This window comes from Fringilla coelebs (assembly GCF_963513975.1).
Source record: "Fringilla coelebs genome assembly, chromosome: 3".
Lineage (NCBI taxonomy): Eukaryota > Metazoa > Chordata > Aves > Passeriformes > Fringillidae > Fringilla > Fringilla coelebs.
The window spans coordinates 99,916,369-99,934,852 of record NC_140030.1 but is presented as its reverse complement, the minus strand read 5'-3'; the positions used below and the strand labels follow the sequence as shown (position 1 = coordinate 99,934,852).

At 39.7% G+C, this 18,484-nt stretch overlaps 1 protein-coding gene across 7 annotated transcripts in view; it reads left to right on the top strand.

The window, feature by feature from the left end:
* Positions 1-18,484, top strand: part of EHBP1 (EH domain binding protein 1) — a 206,213-nt gene that overhangs the window by 58,889 nt on the left and 128,840 nt on the right. For all 7 annotated transcript variants that reach the window (XM_084202227.1, XM_084202226.1, XM_084202225.1 and 4 more), the window contains exon 6: positions 18,298-18,479. In XM_084202227.1, the coding sequence (XP_084058353.1) occupies positions 18,298-18,479 (182 nt within the window). The remainder of the gene's footprint in view (positions 1-18,297; positions 18,480-18,484) is intronic.

The window sequence follows — 18,484 nt, the reverse complement described above, 5'->3', positions numbered from 1 at the left end:
TTTGATCAGAGCAGTGACAGGTGATGGGACTACTTGATAGTAATTCTAACACAAAGTGTCCAGGATGGGTTTTTTGAGGTGCTCAGTTAATTTTTACAATGAAGAAATCTGCCAAAAATTTGTTGACTACTTAGAAAGAAATCCTCAAGATTTAAGAATAATGTTTTGTTGAGTTGTGCAAACAATTATTTTGAGGTTACAAAAAATATTTTCTCATTATGTTTTACAAGCTAGAATGCCCTTCAGCTTTTTCTTTACATGCTTTTAAAGTATGCCAGTAGAGGGAGCAGAAAAATATCCTTACCATCCAGTAAGGATAAAATATTTAGCACTAAAATTCAGTCCTTGCTCCTGCAGAAATCTTAGTTTTCATACTGTAATCTGTTACTGAAAATAAAAGAAGATAAGCACAGTTCAGATAGTTTCTGAAATGTGAGGCCATGTGAAAGAGTAATTATTAGACAAGAATGTTTAAATCCAAATGCATATTTAGAAATATGCATTGCAGTGGCAATTTTTTTCTCCTAAAACTTACAGTTTGTTGGAAAAATCACAAAGTGATTTTATTGTTATACCAGACCCCAACATGTTTTAGTGCATGCTAATTAATTAATTTCTCTGCATTTATTTTGAAAAGAGGCCTCTATATAAATCTGCAGTTAAATCGTGTAAGGCTTCTGCAAGCAGCTTAAAACTGGGGAGGAGCTGTTCTTTGTCTCACTTTTTTTTGCTAGGAAAAGGTGAGGGACTGAATGAGGAGAAGGGAGGAAGTGGCATATGAATCATGCCATCCTGGCAAATTTGTAATTCCTCTGTGGAAGTTGTTTCAGTAAGTGCTGAGATTTGAAGCAGAAACTATTTGGGATCTTCGTGTGTTTAAAAAGTCTGTTTCTCTGTGGTGGTAATTAAAATCTCCTCTAAAAATATGCCAGAATCAACAAGAGATTTGGTGTGTTTGGTTAGCAGGTATGTGCCTGGCGCTCTGGGATGCAGGCCTGACTGAGCAGTTGTGATGGCTGTGAACTGAACTATGAAGGAGACATTTGTCTTGGAGTGGGACCTTTTGTGTTAATCCTTCCAACCTTTATCGCCGAGCATTTCAGGGTGATATTTAGTCAACGAATAACTTGTATTGTGCACTTGTGATCCTTCTCCATCAGAAATGGGTGACTGTGTGGAATAACTATCAGTCTTAGATTAGAATTATTATTTTTTATTTTTCCTGCACTGTGGCCATTTTTCCTCAGAGGCTGGTGCTGTAGTAACACATATTGTTTCTAGATTGGGATTTATAAATGGGTACTCAGGAGATGAACGTCATTACATTGACTATATCTGTTTATTTGTGCATGCAGTTGTTTTCTGTACACCCAAGATAAACATGTTATCAGAGTATTTCTGAGCACAGATATTCATGTCTTAAAATTACACATACCAGTGAAGCTTCACTGCTGTCTGCACAGCCCAGACACAGTGGGCACGGAGTATATAAACACAGTCACTGGTTTTGCTGCTTTAGAAAAGGTATGTTTCTCCTCTGGCTGCCTTTTGCATGTCTCTGTGGTGTGAGTTGCTACATATGATTGCCGGTTTTGGTTTTTGCTGCTACATCAGCTTTGGTATTTTAGCTGTTTGGGCTTGTGCTCTGCCTTGCTGAGGTTGTGCCTCCGTGTGAGTTCTGTGAGTTACAAGGAGAACAGTCATGCTTTCAGAAATGGGCACGGGTAACATTGCACAAAGGTGTATTTTGTGCTGCAGCATCTATTTTTATGAGATGGTTCAAGTTTTTGCAACTTAAAACCAGTCATCCCTTAGTTGAGTCTTTGGTTTTGGGTTTCTTTGGGTTAAAAATATGTTCAAACCTTTGCATCTTTACTAGAATCAAAAAAAGCTGTGCTACGTTCTTTCATATGGCTGTAAAAGATAAGACTGGTGTTTGATAAATGGGGAGTTCACATTTGGTTTGGTAGTGGCTTTTAAACCAGGTATTCTGGCCCCTAAATTACCTATGAATTTGAGGATCAGATTTGATTAATTCAGTAGCACTGAGCTATTTAAATGTTTAAACTTCCTTTACATTCAAGATGCCTGGTTAAAATTCTTGTGTCCCGTTTCAGCATGGTGCTAATTAAATGTAAAATCTGTCTTTAAACCAGAAATTGTACAGAAGCGAGTCACAACAAATCTAGATAGTGTTTTGTGTTCTGGCTGAAAATGGTATGAAGAACAGCTTTTAGATTTTTCCAGGATGTGTACATGGATTTCACTGTCAGGGTTTAAAAACTCTTTTCTTCTAAGTAAGATTTCAAGTCGCTGTACATAAAAGGAGCAAAAGAGTTTTTTAACTTCTTGTCTCCAGATTTTTTTCCAAGTAATTCCTCTGTATTTTAGAGCTGCAGATACCAGGAAATAAAATAAATCCACGTTTATATACCGTGCCTGTGGATTTTTTTACTGAAGCAAAGCTAATGGCTGTCAAAAAAACTTCTTTCTGAGCTTACTGTGATGTCTGGCTTCTGTATTTCTTTAAAAGGAGTTTACTAAAAATAAATAGTGGCAATCAGTCTCTGTTATGATTTTAACTCAAAGTTTACCTATCAAGGAACCCCAAATTTAGGTGCCTGAGCAAATTTTGACAGCAGAGCATGAAACTTGATTTTTGCTGTACATGTTCTGAGCTTCTGCATTCCTGAGCTAATTGGATGTAAAGTGTCACGTAGAATTGTAGTATCTGTTGGTGAACCTGGGCAGACAATAATAATTACTAGGTTGAAGCTTGTTTTCTGTTGAAGCCCAACAGTATACCCTAGTTTTTGTTTAGGATAGGTCTGGTTTAATGCTAGTTTACAATTATTACACACAGGGCATTATCATTTCAGATCTGTGCATCTACTTTTAAGGTACGCCAATTGCTGTAATTAATTAAAGTGCTGCAGATGCTGCTGGTTAAGCCAATTTAAAGAACAGAGCGTGAATTTCCAGTTATGTGAGCTAGATAATGATAATGCCTTAACGTGGCAGTCGCTCCTGTGAGCCAATTACTGCTCAGATAGCTGAAGCAGGGCTGTGGTTCACTCTCTGCCTCCGTCCATTCCGAGAAGACACGTCTCCTTTTTTATGCCTTTTGCTGCTGAGTAATCTCAGTTTTCCTCCCTGGTTGTGGGGTGGTCCGACTGACAGCTTTTACTCTTAATAAGCTTAGAGGTAATAATCCCAGTCCTGTAGGTCACATGTACAATATGCCTTTTAGTTTCATTTTTTCCTGCTCCAGTTTTGCCAAAACATCAGGCTCGCTGTAATATTATACGAGTGCTGTTGCTGACTACCTGGGACTGAAGCACTACTTTCTGATAGCTGATTAATGCATATGTCTCATAAGTGCTTCTACATAACAATAATCATGAGATTAAATCTGCTTATGTTTGTCAGGTTTTTTTGTTTTGCTTTTTAAATTTGCTTTTCTTGTGGAATATTTTAAAATATGGATGGATCGAATATTAATTAGCACTGAGAGATTTTTTAAAAATCCATAAATTATGTTAACTTCACAGCCAAGAAGTAGACAAGAAAATACTTCCATTTGAGATATTCTGTATTTATTAATTTATTCTTGTGTTTGTTTTAGATGGCAACATGATATATTAATAAACAAGCCATCAGGAACATCTTTGCCTTTTGTACACATGTGAACTTATTTCTGGGGGAGCTTTAGAATTGTTGACAGTGCTTGTGCCTGTAGCACTCCAGGAATGTTCATGGGGTAGCTGGAATGTGGAGAATAACATCCTTTTAAAATAATGTGTAAAAACTAATTATTTGAAACTGGTATTTACTTTGTCGTACTTATTTTTATGAGTTATAAATGGTGCAAGTCTAATAATAATAATAAATTTAGATAGTTTTGAAAAGAGGGAAGTGATGTAACACGTGACATACCTGCTGTTTGACTTGCCAATGCAATGCCCAGTTTAAAGTTTCAGGCTTAGACTGGGGAGAACCTGTGCCATGAAACATTTCTGCATTTTCCAGGGCAGCTCCCCGACTTGTGCCAGGTACGTCTGAGCAGGGCTGCTGATGTGCCAATGCCCTCGGGAGCGGCAGCCCCTCGGCACCGCGGAGGGGCTGAACCTGGAGGAAATGAGAGCAATGAGAAATGAGTTCGTATGCAAAGTGGGGAGAGAGTGGAATTTTCCCAGAATCGAAGCAGAAAGAACAGGTTTTCATCCTGGATCTGTAAAAGTAAAGCCTTAAAGGTCTGGGAGGCCTCAGGGAGCCTGGGGTAGATGCATGGAGAATGGGCCCTGGAGAGAAACAGGGGAACATTGTTTTGTAGTGGTTGAAGCTTGGGCCCAGACAGAGGAGGAGGAGGAAATTGGCTGCGAAGGAGAGTCCATAATTTCTGTGAGGGAGTGGAAGAGAACAGAGTGCACTACTTAGATGTCTCTGGCCTCATTCCAGAGAATGGAAATAAAGACAAGAAAGTGCATGTGAGCATTTATTGCTTTGTCCTTTTGTGTGTTCTTATGTGACCTGAAGCAAAGGAAAAAAAAGTTTTTGGAGCTCCTTAAAGAAAAAAAAAAAAATCTTTGTCTCAGTTCAACCATCCTCTGTCTGCAAGGACAGGGAGCTGAGTTCACACAGGCTGGAACAGGAAGAGTAAATCTCCACACAATACTGCATAAAAATGTAACCCCATGTGATGGCTGAGCCATTCTCAGTATGCTGCTGTCAAAACAGGTGGTTTCTTGCTCCGTCCTCCCTGCTCCCCACTTTGTGGACAGCAGCCCCTCTGTGTGCCCATGCTGGTGCTCTCCTGACCTTTGATGAGCTCAGTCTGACCCAGCTGAAACGTTGTGGGTTTTTTTTCTGGGTGGGGTTTCTGCTGGTTTAGTGAAAGAACTGGGTCGTGAAAGAAGAGCCAGTAAAGTGCCATGGTGGGTGCAAGGCAGGAGCCTGTGGCTGGAAAAGTGGGATTGGGTTTTGCTTTGGAGACAGGCGCTGTCTGCTGGCGGAGGTTGTTCCATTGTGCCTCTGCTCTGGGTGAGGCCCATGAGGAGGGTTGGGTGTTCCTGGGACCCCTCATGCTTCTCGTGTCCTGCAGGAGCTCCCACCCTGTGCTGCAGCGTGGTTGCTCCACGTGGGCCTGGCTGCCTTCACTGGCTTGTTCTTGTCCACTACCTGCACCATTTTAGTGCTGGAGGGACCTTCCCCCAGATGGGTTATTGGGCTCTTCCAATACCTGCCAGCTAGCAGGCTCTTCCAATACCAGCTAGCTCTTCCAATAGCAGCTAGCAAGCATCTCCCTTCATGGGGAGCAGAGACCTTTTGCTTAGAGACCATGCATAACCTGCTTTGGCCAAATTTCCATCTGTTCTCTCCTGCTGTCCTGTCATCCAGTGCTGTGATATTTCAGGGGCATCTCCAGAAATCACCTTCTTCCATGTGGAGCACTAGTTGTCCTTCCTAAGCCCACCTTGTGTCAAGATTCCCTTGCTTTAGCTCTTTCTAGCCTATTCCTGTGGTAGGACTCTCTCTCCTTGGCAGTGAAATTGCAGACTCTAAGTTCATGCTTTCATTTTGGTGATGTGTAAGAACGATACTGAACAGACTTATTTTTGTGGCATAGGAACATTAGTAAAAGTTTTATAAGACCATCAATTGTTGTTGAAAGTTTAGAAAAGAAAATGAATGTGTGGCCAGACCTCCTCCTAACCTGAGTAAGAGCTGCCCTTACTCTGTATAGTTTCACTAAAAATAAATCCCCTCTTGCAAAAGTATCACAACGCTCTGCCTGCGTGCGTGTTTCTGTGGGCTTGTGTTTGTTTTCATGTGCTGTAAGCCCCAAGATAGAATCTCCTGGTTTATAAGGGCTAATAATTTGTTCCCAAATTTAACAAGGTGCTTAATCACATGGCTTTCTTTAACTTGATTTAATTACAAGTAGGTTGTGTACTGAGAGTTAGGCTTGCACTTAAATACCTTGCTTAACCGAGATGCATCCTTTTTGGTGTGTCTCTGTCACTGTGTGTAATGGACATGAGGAATTTGTGGGCCTTTCTGAGGAGCATTTGTGCACATGCTATCCTGTGATAGCTAGGGTCAGTACAGCAGATCAAGGCTAAGTTCTCAGTTATGATTGGCTGTAAGTTTCCATAAGACTTCTCCAATACCTCTTTATTTTTGTTGAATTTTTGGTATAATAAAAGACAAATTCTTTAATTATGGTTTGTTGTCTGTCCTTCGTTTTGCAGTCTTTTTTTAAAAAAAAGTTTCACAATGCAAGTTATGTTTAAAGAAATCAAATTGTGGGGCAGAACTTGAAAATTCCTTTTTATTATATCCAATTTGAAATAACTATTGTTGTTTGTTAAGACTGCATCAGATTGCTTTGGGACACAAAGCTCTCACTGCCCAGTACTTGCTGAGAAGGAGAAAAAAAAAAAAGGCAGCTGTATCAAGTTTTTTGCAATTAAAAATCTGGAAAAACTTGTTTAAGAAACTATTAGCCCAAGAACATGCATCTTTTGTCAATATAATATGCAGCTCTGAATACAACTCTTTTTATCAAGAGTGCAGTGTTTCATATTTAATCAACGTAAAATTGAGTGCTTCTCTCACATGAATGTAACACAGATCAAGTCTCAGCCAAAGCAAATAAAAGAATGAATGCTTTGTTAATCATCCATAACTAATTTGTGCATACACAGAAAAAATGAAATCTGTTTTTGACAAGACCTTTTTCATAGGAACAGCAAGGGAGAATTGAACATGTAATGTGCATTAGTAATAGAGAATAGCAATGGGAAGATCTGAGATGTTTGCCTCAGACGACTTCAATTTCTAGATAGTAGCAGCATTTAATAGAAACCTAAGGTAAAAGAAGGGTGGGTTTTAAGTTGTTTGCCAAAATGTTATGAGACAAACCTATGCTGAAGCAGACACAGATGGATTCTTGTATGCCTTGCCATATATTCATAAGTATTGCAGGGAACTGCCACATATCTCTGTGACAAACTCAGCTAATAGATAATACACAGTGAAGAAAATGTTAAATGCATTGCTTCTTTGCACAGGCAATATGATTGTGTTGCTCTACTGACAGTGTGGTTATGGTTGATGGGGCAGCTTCATTACAAGCCCCTGTTTTCAGGCTATTGCAGTTTTAACAAAAAAAAAATCACCCATTGGACTGAAATTTTCTATGCTTGTCAGCCTTGAGGTGAATTTTACTTTAAGTACAAAGTTAGAAGAAATCCATTTAGCTATTTCCCTGATTGAAACAAATTTGGAGGGAGGGAGGGATGGGCTTTCAAAAACTTGAGGTTTATGTTTATTGCTGAGATGCATTTTGGAATGCTTTATGTTTATCCTTGCTGTTAAAATGTATACTGTGTTGTTTATAAACATAGACATAAAGAAATAAATAACTGCACCTGCACCACACACCATTCCCACTGCTGTGTGTGCACAGGGTGTGACAGCTGAGGTGTCTGACATGTGTGAGCATGTCCCCATTCCAGCTTCACACAGATGTGAATTTTCAGCTGCCTCCTTTTGCCCTGGTTGTATTCCCACCCTTTGCTCCCTACTTCTTCCTGCCGACATCAGACTCAGTCCACCCATCAGCAGGATGATGCCAGTGAGATCTGCAGAGCCCAAATTTTTTTCTCCTTCCTGAACTCTGCAGAGCAGCCTGCTGTGCACAGGAACCATCCCCTGCCAGCTACACTGCTCTGACATAACAGCTGGGAGGAGACTTGCAGATTGAATCTGTATCACTGGGGTTTTGCCCCTGATAGTGAGCTGCAGGTTTGGATAATAGAAATAGTAATAAAGTGGCACGAGACAATAGTAATAAAGAATAGTAATGAGGTATAAGTATAAAGAATAGTAGTAAGGGTGAGAGAACTGTCTGTTGGAATGGAGACCCTTCCTTGAAAAGCCAACTCTTCCCGAGTGGCTTGTGATGAGGATCACAGCCATGGAGCTGAGGGCAGTGGTAGCCTTGCAGTGTCCCCTTGGTGGCAGTGGGAGATACAGGGAGAGGGAAGGTCAACATTGCAAATTGCAGCAGCAGGTCCAGCAATTTCTCTGTATTTTGAGGCATTTCTCCAGCTGTGTTGTGTCCTGTTGTTGGTATGTATTCTGGTGATTTTGGCACATGCTGTGAAGCTGTGAGCAAGATGCAAGAGAATAAAAAGAGCACAGTCATGAATTTAGTAATGGAGATACATTCATGCTGCAGTAATACTGCTGATATGTTCACTTTGAAGAACATTGTGCTGTCTTTTATGAAGTAGTCTTCTAGCCTAACTCTGAGAAATTTCCAGAGTAATCAGTCATTTGACCTGGAGTCTCTGGTTCTGCCCAGAGGAATGTTCATGGTGTGAGAATCACTGCTCAGCACACAGCCATCAGGCGTTACAGACCATTCAGGCATTTGCTCTGGGCTTTTGCAGTTAAGGTTCAACTTTCAGTACAGAAAAAAATATTAAGTAAGAGTCAATAATATTGACACTCTTGCAGGCTTTTCTCTGTCATAAGCCTTGCAAACTCTGTCATTTAACATTGTGCATTAGCTCTATGGAAGTTTTCCTCAGATGATAACAACTGGTTGATGACACACTGGTATTTTGAAAATCCCATTTTAATAGGTTATATCTATGCTAAATAATTAATTTTTTCTCTGGAAAGATGAATTTAATATATAAGCTTGTTGGAGCAGTTAATTTTTTCACCTTGTTTCTTCTTCAGGAGTTCTACCTCAAACTTGCTTCCTTGTTGGAGATTACAAAGGAGCTGAATAATGTTCTTACGTTTGCAAGTTTGTTTAAATAACCAAGAGTTAATTCTGGGGCCTGAATCACATATGCCTTCCTGCATGGTATTTGTTTCCTCAGGACAAGGTTTGTAGGTAGGCATGGCCCGAGGTGCAGAAACTGTTCTTAATATTGTATTGAATTCACATTAAATATTCAATACCTCCTGAGCTTGAGGTATTATTTCAAACACACCTTTTTAACATTCAGGATTCTGGGTATTTGTCTTGAAGTGACACCAAGACAGTAAGGAAATTTAGAGACTGGAATGGAAAGAGAAAAAAAGCTGAACTGACAAGAAATCAGTAAATAGTTTACCCTTAAAAAAAATAGTAAATTATTTTTCCTTAAAGACTGACTCTGTTAGGGGACACTAGCTGGACAGCTCTCTGTTGTAGCTATTTGAAGGTAAAGTAGCAGCATTCATGGGAGACCTCTGCACACAGCAGGGGAGTGAATCTTGATGATGAAGACTTCCTGTCAGGCAAAGTAGAGCTCAAGTCCCAGGCATTGGTAGGTGAGCTTAAATGTAAATTTTGTACCAGGTATTGCCTATTATTTTAAAATAAAACCAGATAACCTGTGAATACCTTTAGTTGATATGTGGAAAAATGTGGAGTTATGAACTGCTAAGCAGTAAATAAAGTCATGGTTATGAAGTCAGCTACCCTGTCCTTCCCCTGGAAGGAGGCGGTCACACAAAATAACTGTGTTTCTTACTCCAGTTTTTGCTAAAAGTTTACGAGCTAAGTTCATCATCTGCTCTTTCTCCTTCTCTAACATTAGGTAAATTATCTGTATTTCTACTTTGTGTTGAAGCTAACTGTACAGAAATACTACACAATTATACTGCAAACGCTTCAGAAGCAGGGGGGAGCATTTGCCCAGCCTAGGGGAATGCTGTCTGCAAGTGCCTGAGCTGAGGCAGAGCATGGGAGCTGCTCCTGGAGGCAGAGGGCACAATGTGAGGGATGCAGCTGCACGCAGCTCCCAGCAAATGAGGGACTGCTGTGTTTTGCTGAACTGCCAGCCCTGTATGCAGTGCTTTTCTAACAGCCTCCCCTGCCACGTGGCAGCAGCAGCTCAAGCCTAGACTTCTAAAATCTGCTCTTTTGAGAGGAAAGGTTTGAGGATTTAAACAACCAGTTGATGATAATAAGTTTCTCTGCCAGCTTCAGCTGAACTTCCACAAGCTTGTGGCCCACGTCCATGGCAAAGTAAAACTGTACAGGAGTTTACAGTAGGAGTTACTTTTATAGCTTTTGTTATATAAAAATTATTTCATCTTGATGGCTTTTGCTTTCTAATGATTACTATGTAGTAGTTCCCATAGGCTTGCACACAGCTGTACCCTGTGCCTTAGCAGACCTGGGGGATGATGGTCACATCCCTAGCTGCTGTAGCATCTGGGGAAAGGAAAGGAACAGACAGTCCCTAATGTGGAGTGATCCCAACAGCAGAGTGTGAATGGCTCTGAAAGGGAAGCAGAACCATTGGGGCATTAGTGAGCTCAGCATGTTGGAATCTAGACTTTGCAGGAAAGGATGTCCTTTTATTGCTGCTAAGGGAAACAGGATAGTCACATATTCCAGGGCTTTTGAGCAGTACAGCACAAGCTGTAGCTCTGTGAACACAAGCAAAAATTCATGTACTTGGCAAAGATACAGTAATGGTGTCATCGAGTGCAAGGACAGTTTGAGTTTAGCTGGTCAAAGGCATCTAACAGTAATTTTAAACATGTCACTATAGAAGAAGAGAAACCTGCAGAGCATCTCTAGAGGAAATGATCTGAAAGAGCAAAAAGCTACAAATACTAAAGTGAATGTTTCTCAAATCAGTTACCAATCTCCTGTATATTTCTGTGGGAGAGTTGAGGAGTTGTTTCTGCATTACCAAAACAGTCCAGGGCAGAAAACAATTGAAGATGTTATAAATGGATACATTAAGCAGTTATCCACATCCTATGCAAGGTTCAGTATTTCAGGGTTCTGCTTCTTACTAAAAATACCCAGCTTACATGTAATTTTTTCTCTTTGTAAGCAGCAAGCCCACTTTAGAAGGGGATACCTGTCTCATACAGATGATCTATTAATAAATTGCTCAACTAAAATTTTAATCATGCACATATTTTGCCATCTGTCCAGTAGTTGTCTAAGAAGCTTAATAGGATTTTTTACTAGAAAAACAGGACCTCTGAATTTTCTTGGTGTTATTCTGCATAGTGTAGATGAATTACCTCTGTTTATTAGGTATAGTTTCTTTTTCTAAACTTTGTGTCTGATGTTAATCATTCCAGAGTCTGTGAATGCAGAGGATTAGCCTGGGAAGATGAAAGGTTTGTTGTTACCTACAGCAGGTCAGTTGAGCACACCCACAGATATGATTTTAGTCAGAAAGAACCTTTCACTACATACCTCAGTCTCTCGGGGTGCCACTGAAATCTCATGGGGCTCTAAGAAGACAGAAGCTGAAGTAGCATACATTGTTTTCTCTTGGCTTACTGAAATTATTGTCTTTGCTTGTGCTACATAAGAAACAATGAGTGGTGCTTCCAATATAATGATTCATTAATGTAGATGTGCTGTTGAAACCAACAAGTTGGTGTTTTTTGAAGGAGTCTTCAAGCTTAAGCCTAAGATATGACTAGTACGATAAATAGTTTGGTACAAGGGCTTTGGTTCTGGCAAGGACAAAGGTAACTTTGTGAGGATAACAAATATATAATTATGTCATTAAGGGTAGCTGTTTCAATGTTTAAAAATGTTTTGTTTCATTCCAAGCCCTCATGTCTAGGGCTCCAATGTTTCTGGTATTTGCAGAATTTTTTAGACATTAAATTCTCAATTCAGATGCATCATAATTCATAATAATGTTCTGGATACCTTGAACCATTATTTGCTCTTAAACAAGTTTTCAGCAGAGATCATGCTGCTTTCATTTGGTCCTCCAAATCTCCCATCCGCCTGTCTAAATTATTTTAACTGACATAGTTTCTAATTTACTCTCTCCAGTTGAGAGAGCTCCCTGTAGCTTGTCTATTTTAGCATTTAATTGCTGTATACTCTCCCAAATTAAATTCTGTAGTGATCCATTTTGCTCTGCTGGTGAAGCAGTGATCTTTTCATCTGAGCAAGATGGTGCGTGTGGCTCAGGCGCAGAGCTGCCATCCACGCCGGGAGAGGGAGAACCTTCCAGCTCCTCTCTGCTGCTGGCTGGGGGCTGCAGGAGCAGGGGGCTGCAGGGGCCAGCTTTCCTCCAGAACAGTCTCCATTTCATTCTGAAGCCAAAAGAGAGGGAAACCCATTGTTTCTCTCAGGGAATTTTTAGAACTGGACAAATTGCTTTGTCAATTATTTTCTGCCAAAGTTTGCTCCTCCTTAAAATCTGCATATCTTTGTGGGCTGTTTAGCATTTGCTTTTGTAAAAGATGAAGAGGCAAAAATATTATGCTGTACATTTTCCTTGTTTGTGAGAAAGACAATGATAATTATTGTTCCTTTTGACAAAATAATATCCAGTAAGGAAACTTGTTATCTTCCCTAGTTAGGTCTTTTTTGGGTAATGTTTGTACATTGATTACTAATTACTTAATTTATTTCTATTAAGGAGGGACCATTGACTATCTAAATAATGAAGAACTTCAGTAGCTTTTGATCTGGTTTCTGCTGAATGGAAATGTTTTCCTGTTATTTCTCAATATGTGTGTGTGGAAAGGAGGGCACTGGAACCTCAGGGGTTACAGACAGCACAGCAGGGTCACAGCTCTGTGTAGGCAAGCTGAGTTCAGGTGTGCAGAGGTAAAACACATCCTGCTGATTTCTCTGGGGGGACTCTTTCCCCAGCCCAGATAACACAGAGGAATATACCCCATTAACAAAACTCAGCCAATGTTTTGATTCTGTGTAACTCTAGAAGCTTGAAGGTAGTTTAACAGAAAATACAAAGATGTTTCTTACTTATTTGCACCTCTTATATTAACCCTGAGGAAGACTTGCCAGTCACTTGGTAAGTACAGCATGCAAGGTCATTAAGAATACATTTTTAAGGAAAGAAGACTGCATGAAATTCACATTACAGCATTATTTGTCTCTCCTATAAATTAAGAATCTGAGTTCAGACCTTTGGTGTGAAGGTGTTAATCTTTTGGCTCACTTCCTTTGGAACAGAGTTGGGCGCTGTTTAATAGTGTGACATGTCTGTCATCTGTGATCATCATCTTCCCAGTAAAAATGAGCTGTTTGTTTTACAGCTGTGGCCCAGGCTCTCTGCACTTAGTCCCTTAGAGTATTTTAGTCCTGCTTGCTGCAAAAGGATCTCTTTAGTAGGGAATGATGGGGATGATTCCTAGACAAGGCTCATGGTACATAGACCTGCTCCACATTGTTCTCATTGCAGGAGATCAGGCTGTGGGAATCCTTTATGCCAGGCAGGTATTTATAGAAGGGTGGCACTTCCTGTGTAGTAAGTTTTGGGATGCCTGACACTGCTCAGAGTCAGGAATGTTGTGGCAGGAATAATGCATGGTTGCATTACTGGGAAAGGAATTTGTGTGATAAATGGGTCTGGCCCTGTATCTGTGTCAGTAAATGCAGCTTCATTGGCTTCATTTGAACTGACTGCAGTTTGGCAAATGTTATTTTTTCCCTTCTCTAGCTCCAAACTTTGTTACATGATGGTCATTTGAGGGTTTGTGGAAGTAACTTAAAAGCTGGGGAGGGATAGTATTGGACACTGCTCCTTGAAAAACCATAGAGAGCTTTTTGAAACCCTGCTTGGTGTCCGTGTCTGTGTGTGCTGCTGGTCCCCAGGCTTTGGCAGAGCCGAGTGCGAGGTGAGATTTCATCTGAGCCTGGCCCTGCACTCACAGCTTGTGGTTCCTGTGGCTTCAGATTGTCTGGAATTTGTCTTTCTGATGGCACCACTGAATTGCACTTCTCTTGGTATCTGAGGTGACGTTTTTCAAGTCTGTGCAAACACAAACAGCATGCCTAGAAATTGGGAACTGCCTGAGTTCATGATTACTAATGCTCTTTTGTTCAAAAAAGGAATGCAACATTTATTGATCTACTGAGTATTATATAGCTTGTTCTACATATTTCTTTGTCTGAATTCAGAAATCAAAGTACTCCAGGGTATTGGAAAGTCTTTTTGTTTTCTATATTAATTTTCATTTTGCTATCTTTGAGTGCCTCTTCTTACTCCAGATTTTTAATAATTTGCTCAAATTTTTCCTAAACTACCAGGATGCAGGAGTATCAACCACTCAGTGGGCATAGTGCAGAGCCAGCCATGTGCTTCATCTTGCTGCTTTGCCAGCTGGGAACAGCTGGTACAGCTTGATGCACTGCCCAGATAGGGTTATTTCACCCAAAAAATGGTGTTTGTTTGAGGCAATTTGGGGACTGTGGGGAATAGGAGGAGGAGACTGTCAAGCGCAGTCAAGCTGCTTGTGAGAGAAAAGTGTAGAATACAAGAGCAGAAATTCCCCAACACAGCAGAGAAAGATGGAGAAGTATTGCTGTGCGTTTATGTGCAGATTTTACTCTTCTTAAGTGAATTTAAATGATCACTCTCACAAACAATGTACTTCTAAAATAATGTACAGATTTCTCAGAGCCTTTAGTTGACCCAACACAGCCATTATTCTGTTATGCAAGAAGATGGGCCTGCTGTAGTTTCTGCTAACATACAAAATAGTTATATATATTTTTAATAATTTATTAATGCTTTCTAGGAGAATCACACTATTTTTTCCAGTGAGCTGTTTCATGTGCTAGAACCATACAGTAACATACATGAAGCAACAAAAAATAGTTGTTAACCAATGCTCTCTGCATTCTCTTATGAGTCCAGCAGTGCCCATCCTCAATCTCAGTAGGATGTTTGAGCTAGAAGATAACATAGAGGTATTTGTATTTTACTGGCATTGTATGTTATCTTCTGTCTTTCTGTGACATTCAGATATCATGATTTTATTTGCATTGCCTTTCTTAAGAGTATAGGGTTTCAAAATTGCTGTTTTCTTGCAGAATGCCCTCTATCTTCACTGTTAAGTGTTGTATTTTGTCACCTCTCTTTATTATTGCATTGGATTGTTTCTCTCTTGTGACTTCAAAATTGACTTTTCATGCCACCCTTTCACAAAACAGGATGTGGCAACCCTGGCAGTCACATGAATGTAAAACACCTGGAGGCATAACAGAGCTTTACACAGTTTAAACTTTGATTATATAGGCAAAAGCAGGAAAGTTGAGCAATTAAAACATTTGGACTGGGATTCCTGCTTGACTTTCCACATGCTCATGAGACACAAGTAAACACCAGATCAGATTTTTACCTTTAAATGGATATTATTTATTCAGTATCCTACCAAAGTGGGCTTCTCTTTGGAATAACTCATTCAAGCCTACTGCTCAGCTCTTTCTGTCCACTCTGTTTGTAGGTTTGCTGTCTACTCTATTCTTGGATTATTTTATCCCTGCTAGTTTAAGATTATTTATCCTTGTGCAAGAAAATGTCTCTGTTCTGGGGTGACTCAAATTCTACTACAGGAAGCATGTGGGTTTTTAGGAAGAAAATGCTACAATCTTTGCAAGAAGTGGTTATTAGCATGCTCTGACATTTAAAGACAATTTTTTAGAAGTTGGTTGTGTGTCAGAGTAGAAAACACAATCCACTGTGAATCAGTCATGGACCTAAGCAGCTTGAGAATATTCTTTTAACACACAAAACATTTTTCCCCGTCTACTTATGTAGCTAAAACCATGTAAGGCCAAACCTGTAAAGCTTAAAAGGAGAAAACATTGCAAAACTTCTAACAGACTTCACTTTCTGGAAGAGTAGGAGGATATACTTCAACTTGCATGTGAAGCAAAATAAGACTTGAAATATCAGGCACTGTCTATTTTTATTTGGGTTTGGAGATTTTGGTTGGGGTTTCTTTTGGTGTGGTATTACTACAGATTGGGACTTTTGTAGGCAGTTGGAACTTGGAAAGTCAACTTCGGTCTTTGGCCCACAAAAATGTGAAATTAATTAATTTCTTAGGAAGACTGAACTCGATTTCCAAGTGTATCTTGTTCTTCACAGCACATCAGGATATCTAGTGATAGGAAAATCTTCCTGCTCATGGCAGGCTTCTTCCCTTTGTCCTGGCACCCTGCTGCCTGCATTCTTGTCTCCCTTTTCCTCTACATCAGTTAACACCAGAAGATTCCATTAGGAATTGCTGATGATCATCTTCACTGGGAGAACTTGGCCTCTTCCTTATTCCTGTTTCTTATTCACTCTCCAATCCAGATAATCTGAAGGTGCAAATGACAAGGTAATCATTTGTACAATAAGTAGATACTAAGTGAAAATGTAATTTCACATCATTTCAAAATTGTCTGCCTTGCTATCTATGTTTAGCTTTTGCATGCTTGCAAGTTTAATGTTGTGCGCTTTCTCTTCACTTCAGAACCACCACTAAATTGGAGATGGGGCTGGCTTATCTTGTTTGCTTTGACTTTTTTAGAAAAATCACTTTGCTTAAGACAACATGCACCTGACTTAGCAGATAAGATGGTGTGTTTGTACCAAGAGAAAGTAGCTCTGCCCCCAGGTAGCCCTGTTTTAGGAGTCACCAAAGCATATTGGTGTTCCCTAAGAGACTTAGTGGGAGGTCTGTGTGTTGTTCTCATGGCATTGGCTGCATCTAACAGGTGAGCCAGCACTGAGAAGGCATTTGTAGCTACACAAGGAAATAAATCCAGATCTTTGTTGGATTTGGGATATTCACAGCTGCTGAAAAGCGATTTTCGTAGTCAGACTAAGAGGAGCATGTCAGAGTGCAGGCATGGTGTGGCTGATGAATGGTTCATCTGCAAGGCTGCAAGCAAGCACCCAGATTTGTGATTTGCTCTGAGATCTGTTGATCTTGCTAAGATCAACATCTTACTGTCAACATCAACTATTCAAAATCTTCCGAGATGAGTTGTCTAAGATCCTCTTGGGTGTAGGTGCCTGAACAGGCGCTGCAGTAAACCTTGCATTCTGCATAACGAGTTGTAATGTTAGTTATTCTAAAGGTATGATACAATAACAGATTATTTTTGTTCATATCTGTGTAATAATGGAAACTCCCTGATTGTACTTTCCATTTTACACATTGTCAGAACCTTGGACCTTAATCTTGCTCTTTGATTGACAGCTGCAGCCGGGGAAGGAACACTTGTATTGTTTGTGAGAGTCGCATCTGTTCAACTTAATTCAGCTGAGAGTATTTGCATATTCTTAAGTATTTCTTCTGAGAGGGCCTAAATCCTTCTCAAGTGTTTGATGCATTTTTGAAATTCATTCATAAGGTATCTACATGCACTAATAGTTCTGTATAATATTGCTGTGCATAATCTGTCAGATAAGGCTAGTTTTTTAAACAAGGTATTCTTTGGGGATGACATATTACATTCTGACTTATTCTACTGGGCAGAAATGTCAAGTACTTTGAAAAAGGATGCTTGAATGTTTTGATTGAATTAGTATTCTTTATTCAACACAAATTGTCAACTGCAGTAAAATGTAGTCCTATTGTGAGAACATTTTTCAAAAGAATTAATAGCAGGGCTTTTTTGTTTTATTTTTTGTTACTGGAGCTTTTTTACATATAATCATTCCTTTCCTGACGATGCTGATACTAGATAGAACAAGAGAGTAGATTCTTAGATGCATTTTAGATTAATTCATCTGGATTGTTAAGCCATAAGCAACATTTTTATATTGAATTACAACTTCGGCTTTTCAAATAAAAATTTGGCTTTTATCTTTATTTTTTTCTTGCAAAGTTTTTCTTGCTCTTTATTTTTTTCTTGCAAAGTTTTTATCAATGTTTTTGGAAGTATTGTCAATTTTAGTTTCAGAAACCTTTCACTCTTGATAGTCCATGTATAACCCTAATGAGAAGAACTGCTGCTCTGAAAAATATTCAGGTATTCTATTTGAGCATGGAACACAAACTAGATGACCTCAAACCACTACGCAAATACATGCATGGTCCAAACCTATGTCTTCCATAGGCTGGAAGTTCCAGTCCAGAACCAGCCACATTTGGACAGAGCGTGTCCAATTTGCTGTGAAAAGAAATGAGAATATATTCCCAGCAGTTTAACTGGATGGGGGCTGGTTCAAGCTCAAACCATTTAAGACTCCCTAGATCTTGTAATGGAGCACCACTAATCACAATGGACAACCCTTTTTTTTTGTCAATTGCACTAAGAAGATGTTCAAAGCTCCACCACCATTAGTGACTGACATAGTTTTAAAAATGATTTTCTGTCGTTCAACAGGGCCATAGTGATTTTTAAAAAAAAAAACCAAAACATACCACAAAACCAAAGTAACCCCTACAGATCTAATAAGTGCATTTTTTTTGTCTTGTGCACATACAGGTTTTAGTGTAACAGCACCTTTTACATTAGCTTTGTTTTTCTTTTGCTTTCAGGAATCTCCTTCTGGACGTAGAAAAGCGCTTGCCACCAGCAGCATCAACATGAAGCAATATGCTAGCCCCATGCCTACACAGACAGATGTCAGGTTAAAATTCAAGCCTTTGTCTAAGAAAGTCGTAGCTGCCACACTACAGTTCTCCTTATCTTGTATTTTCCTGAGGGAAGGAAAAGCCACGTAAG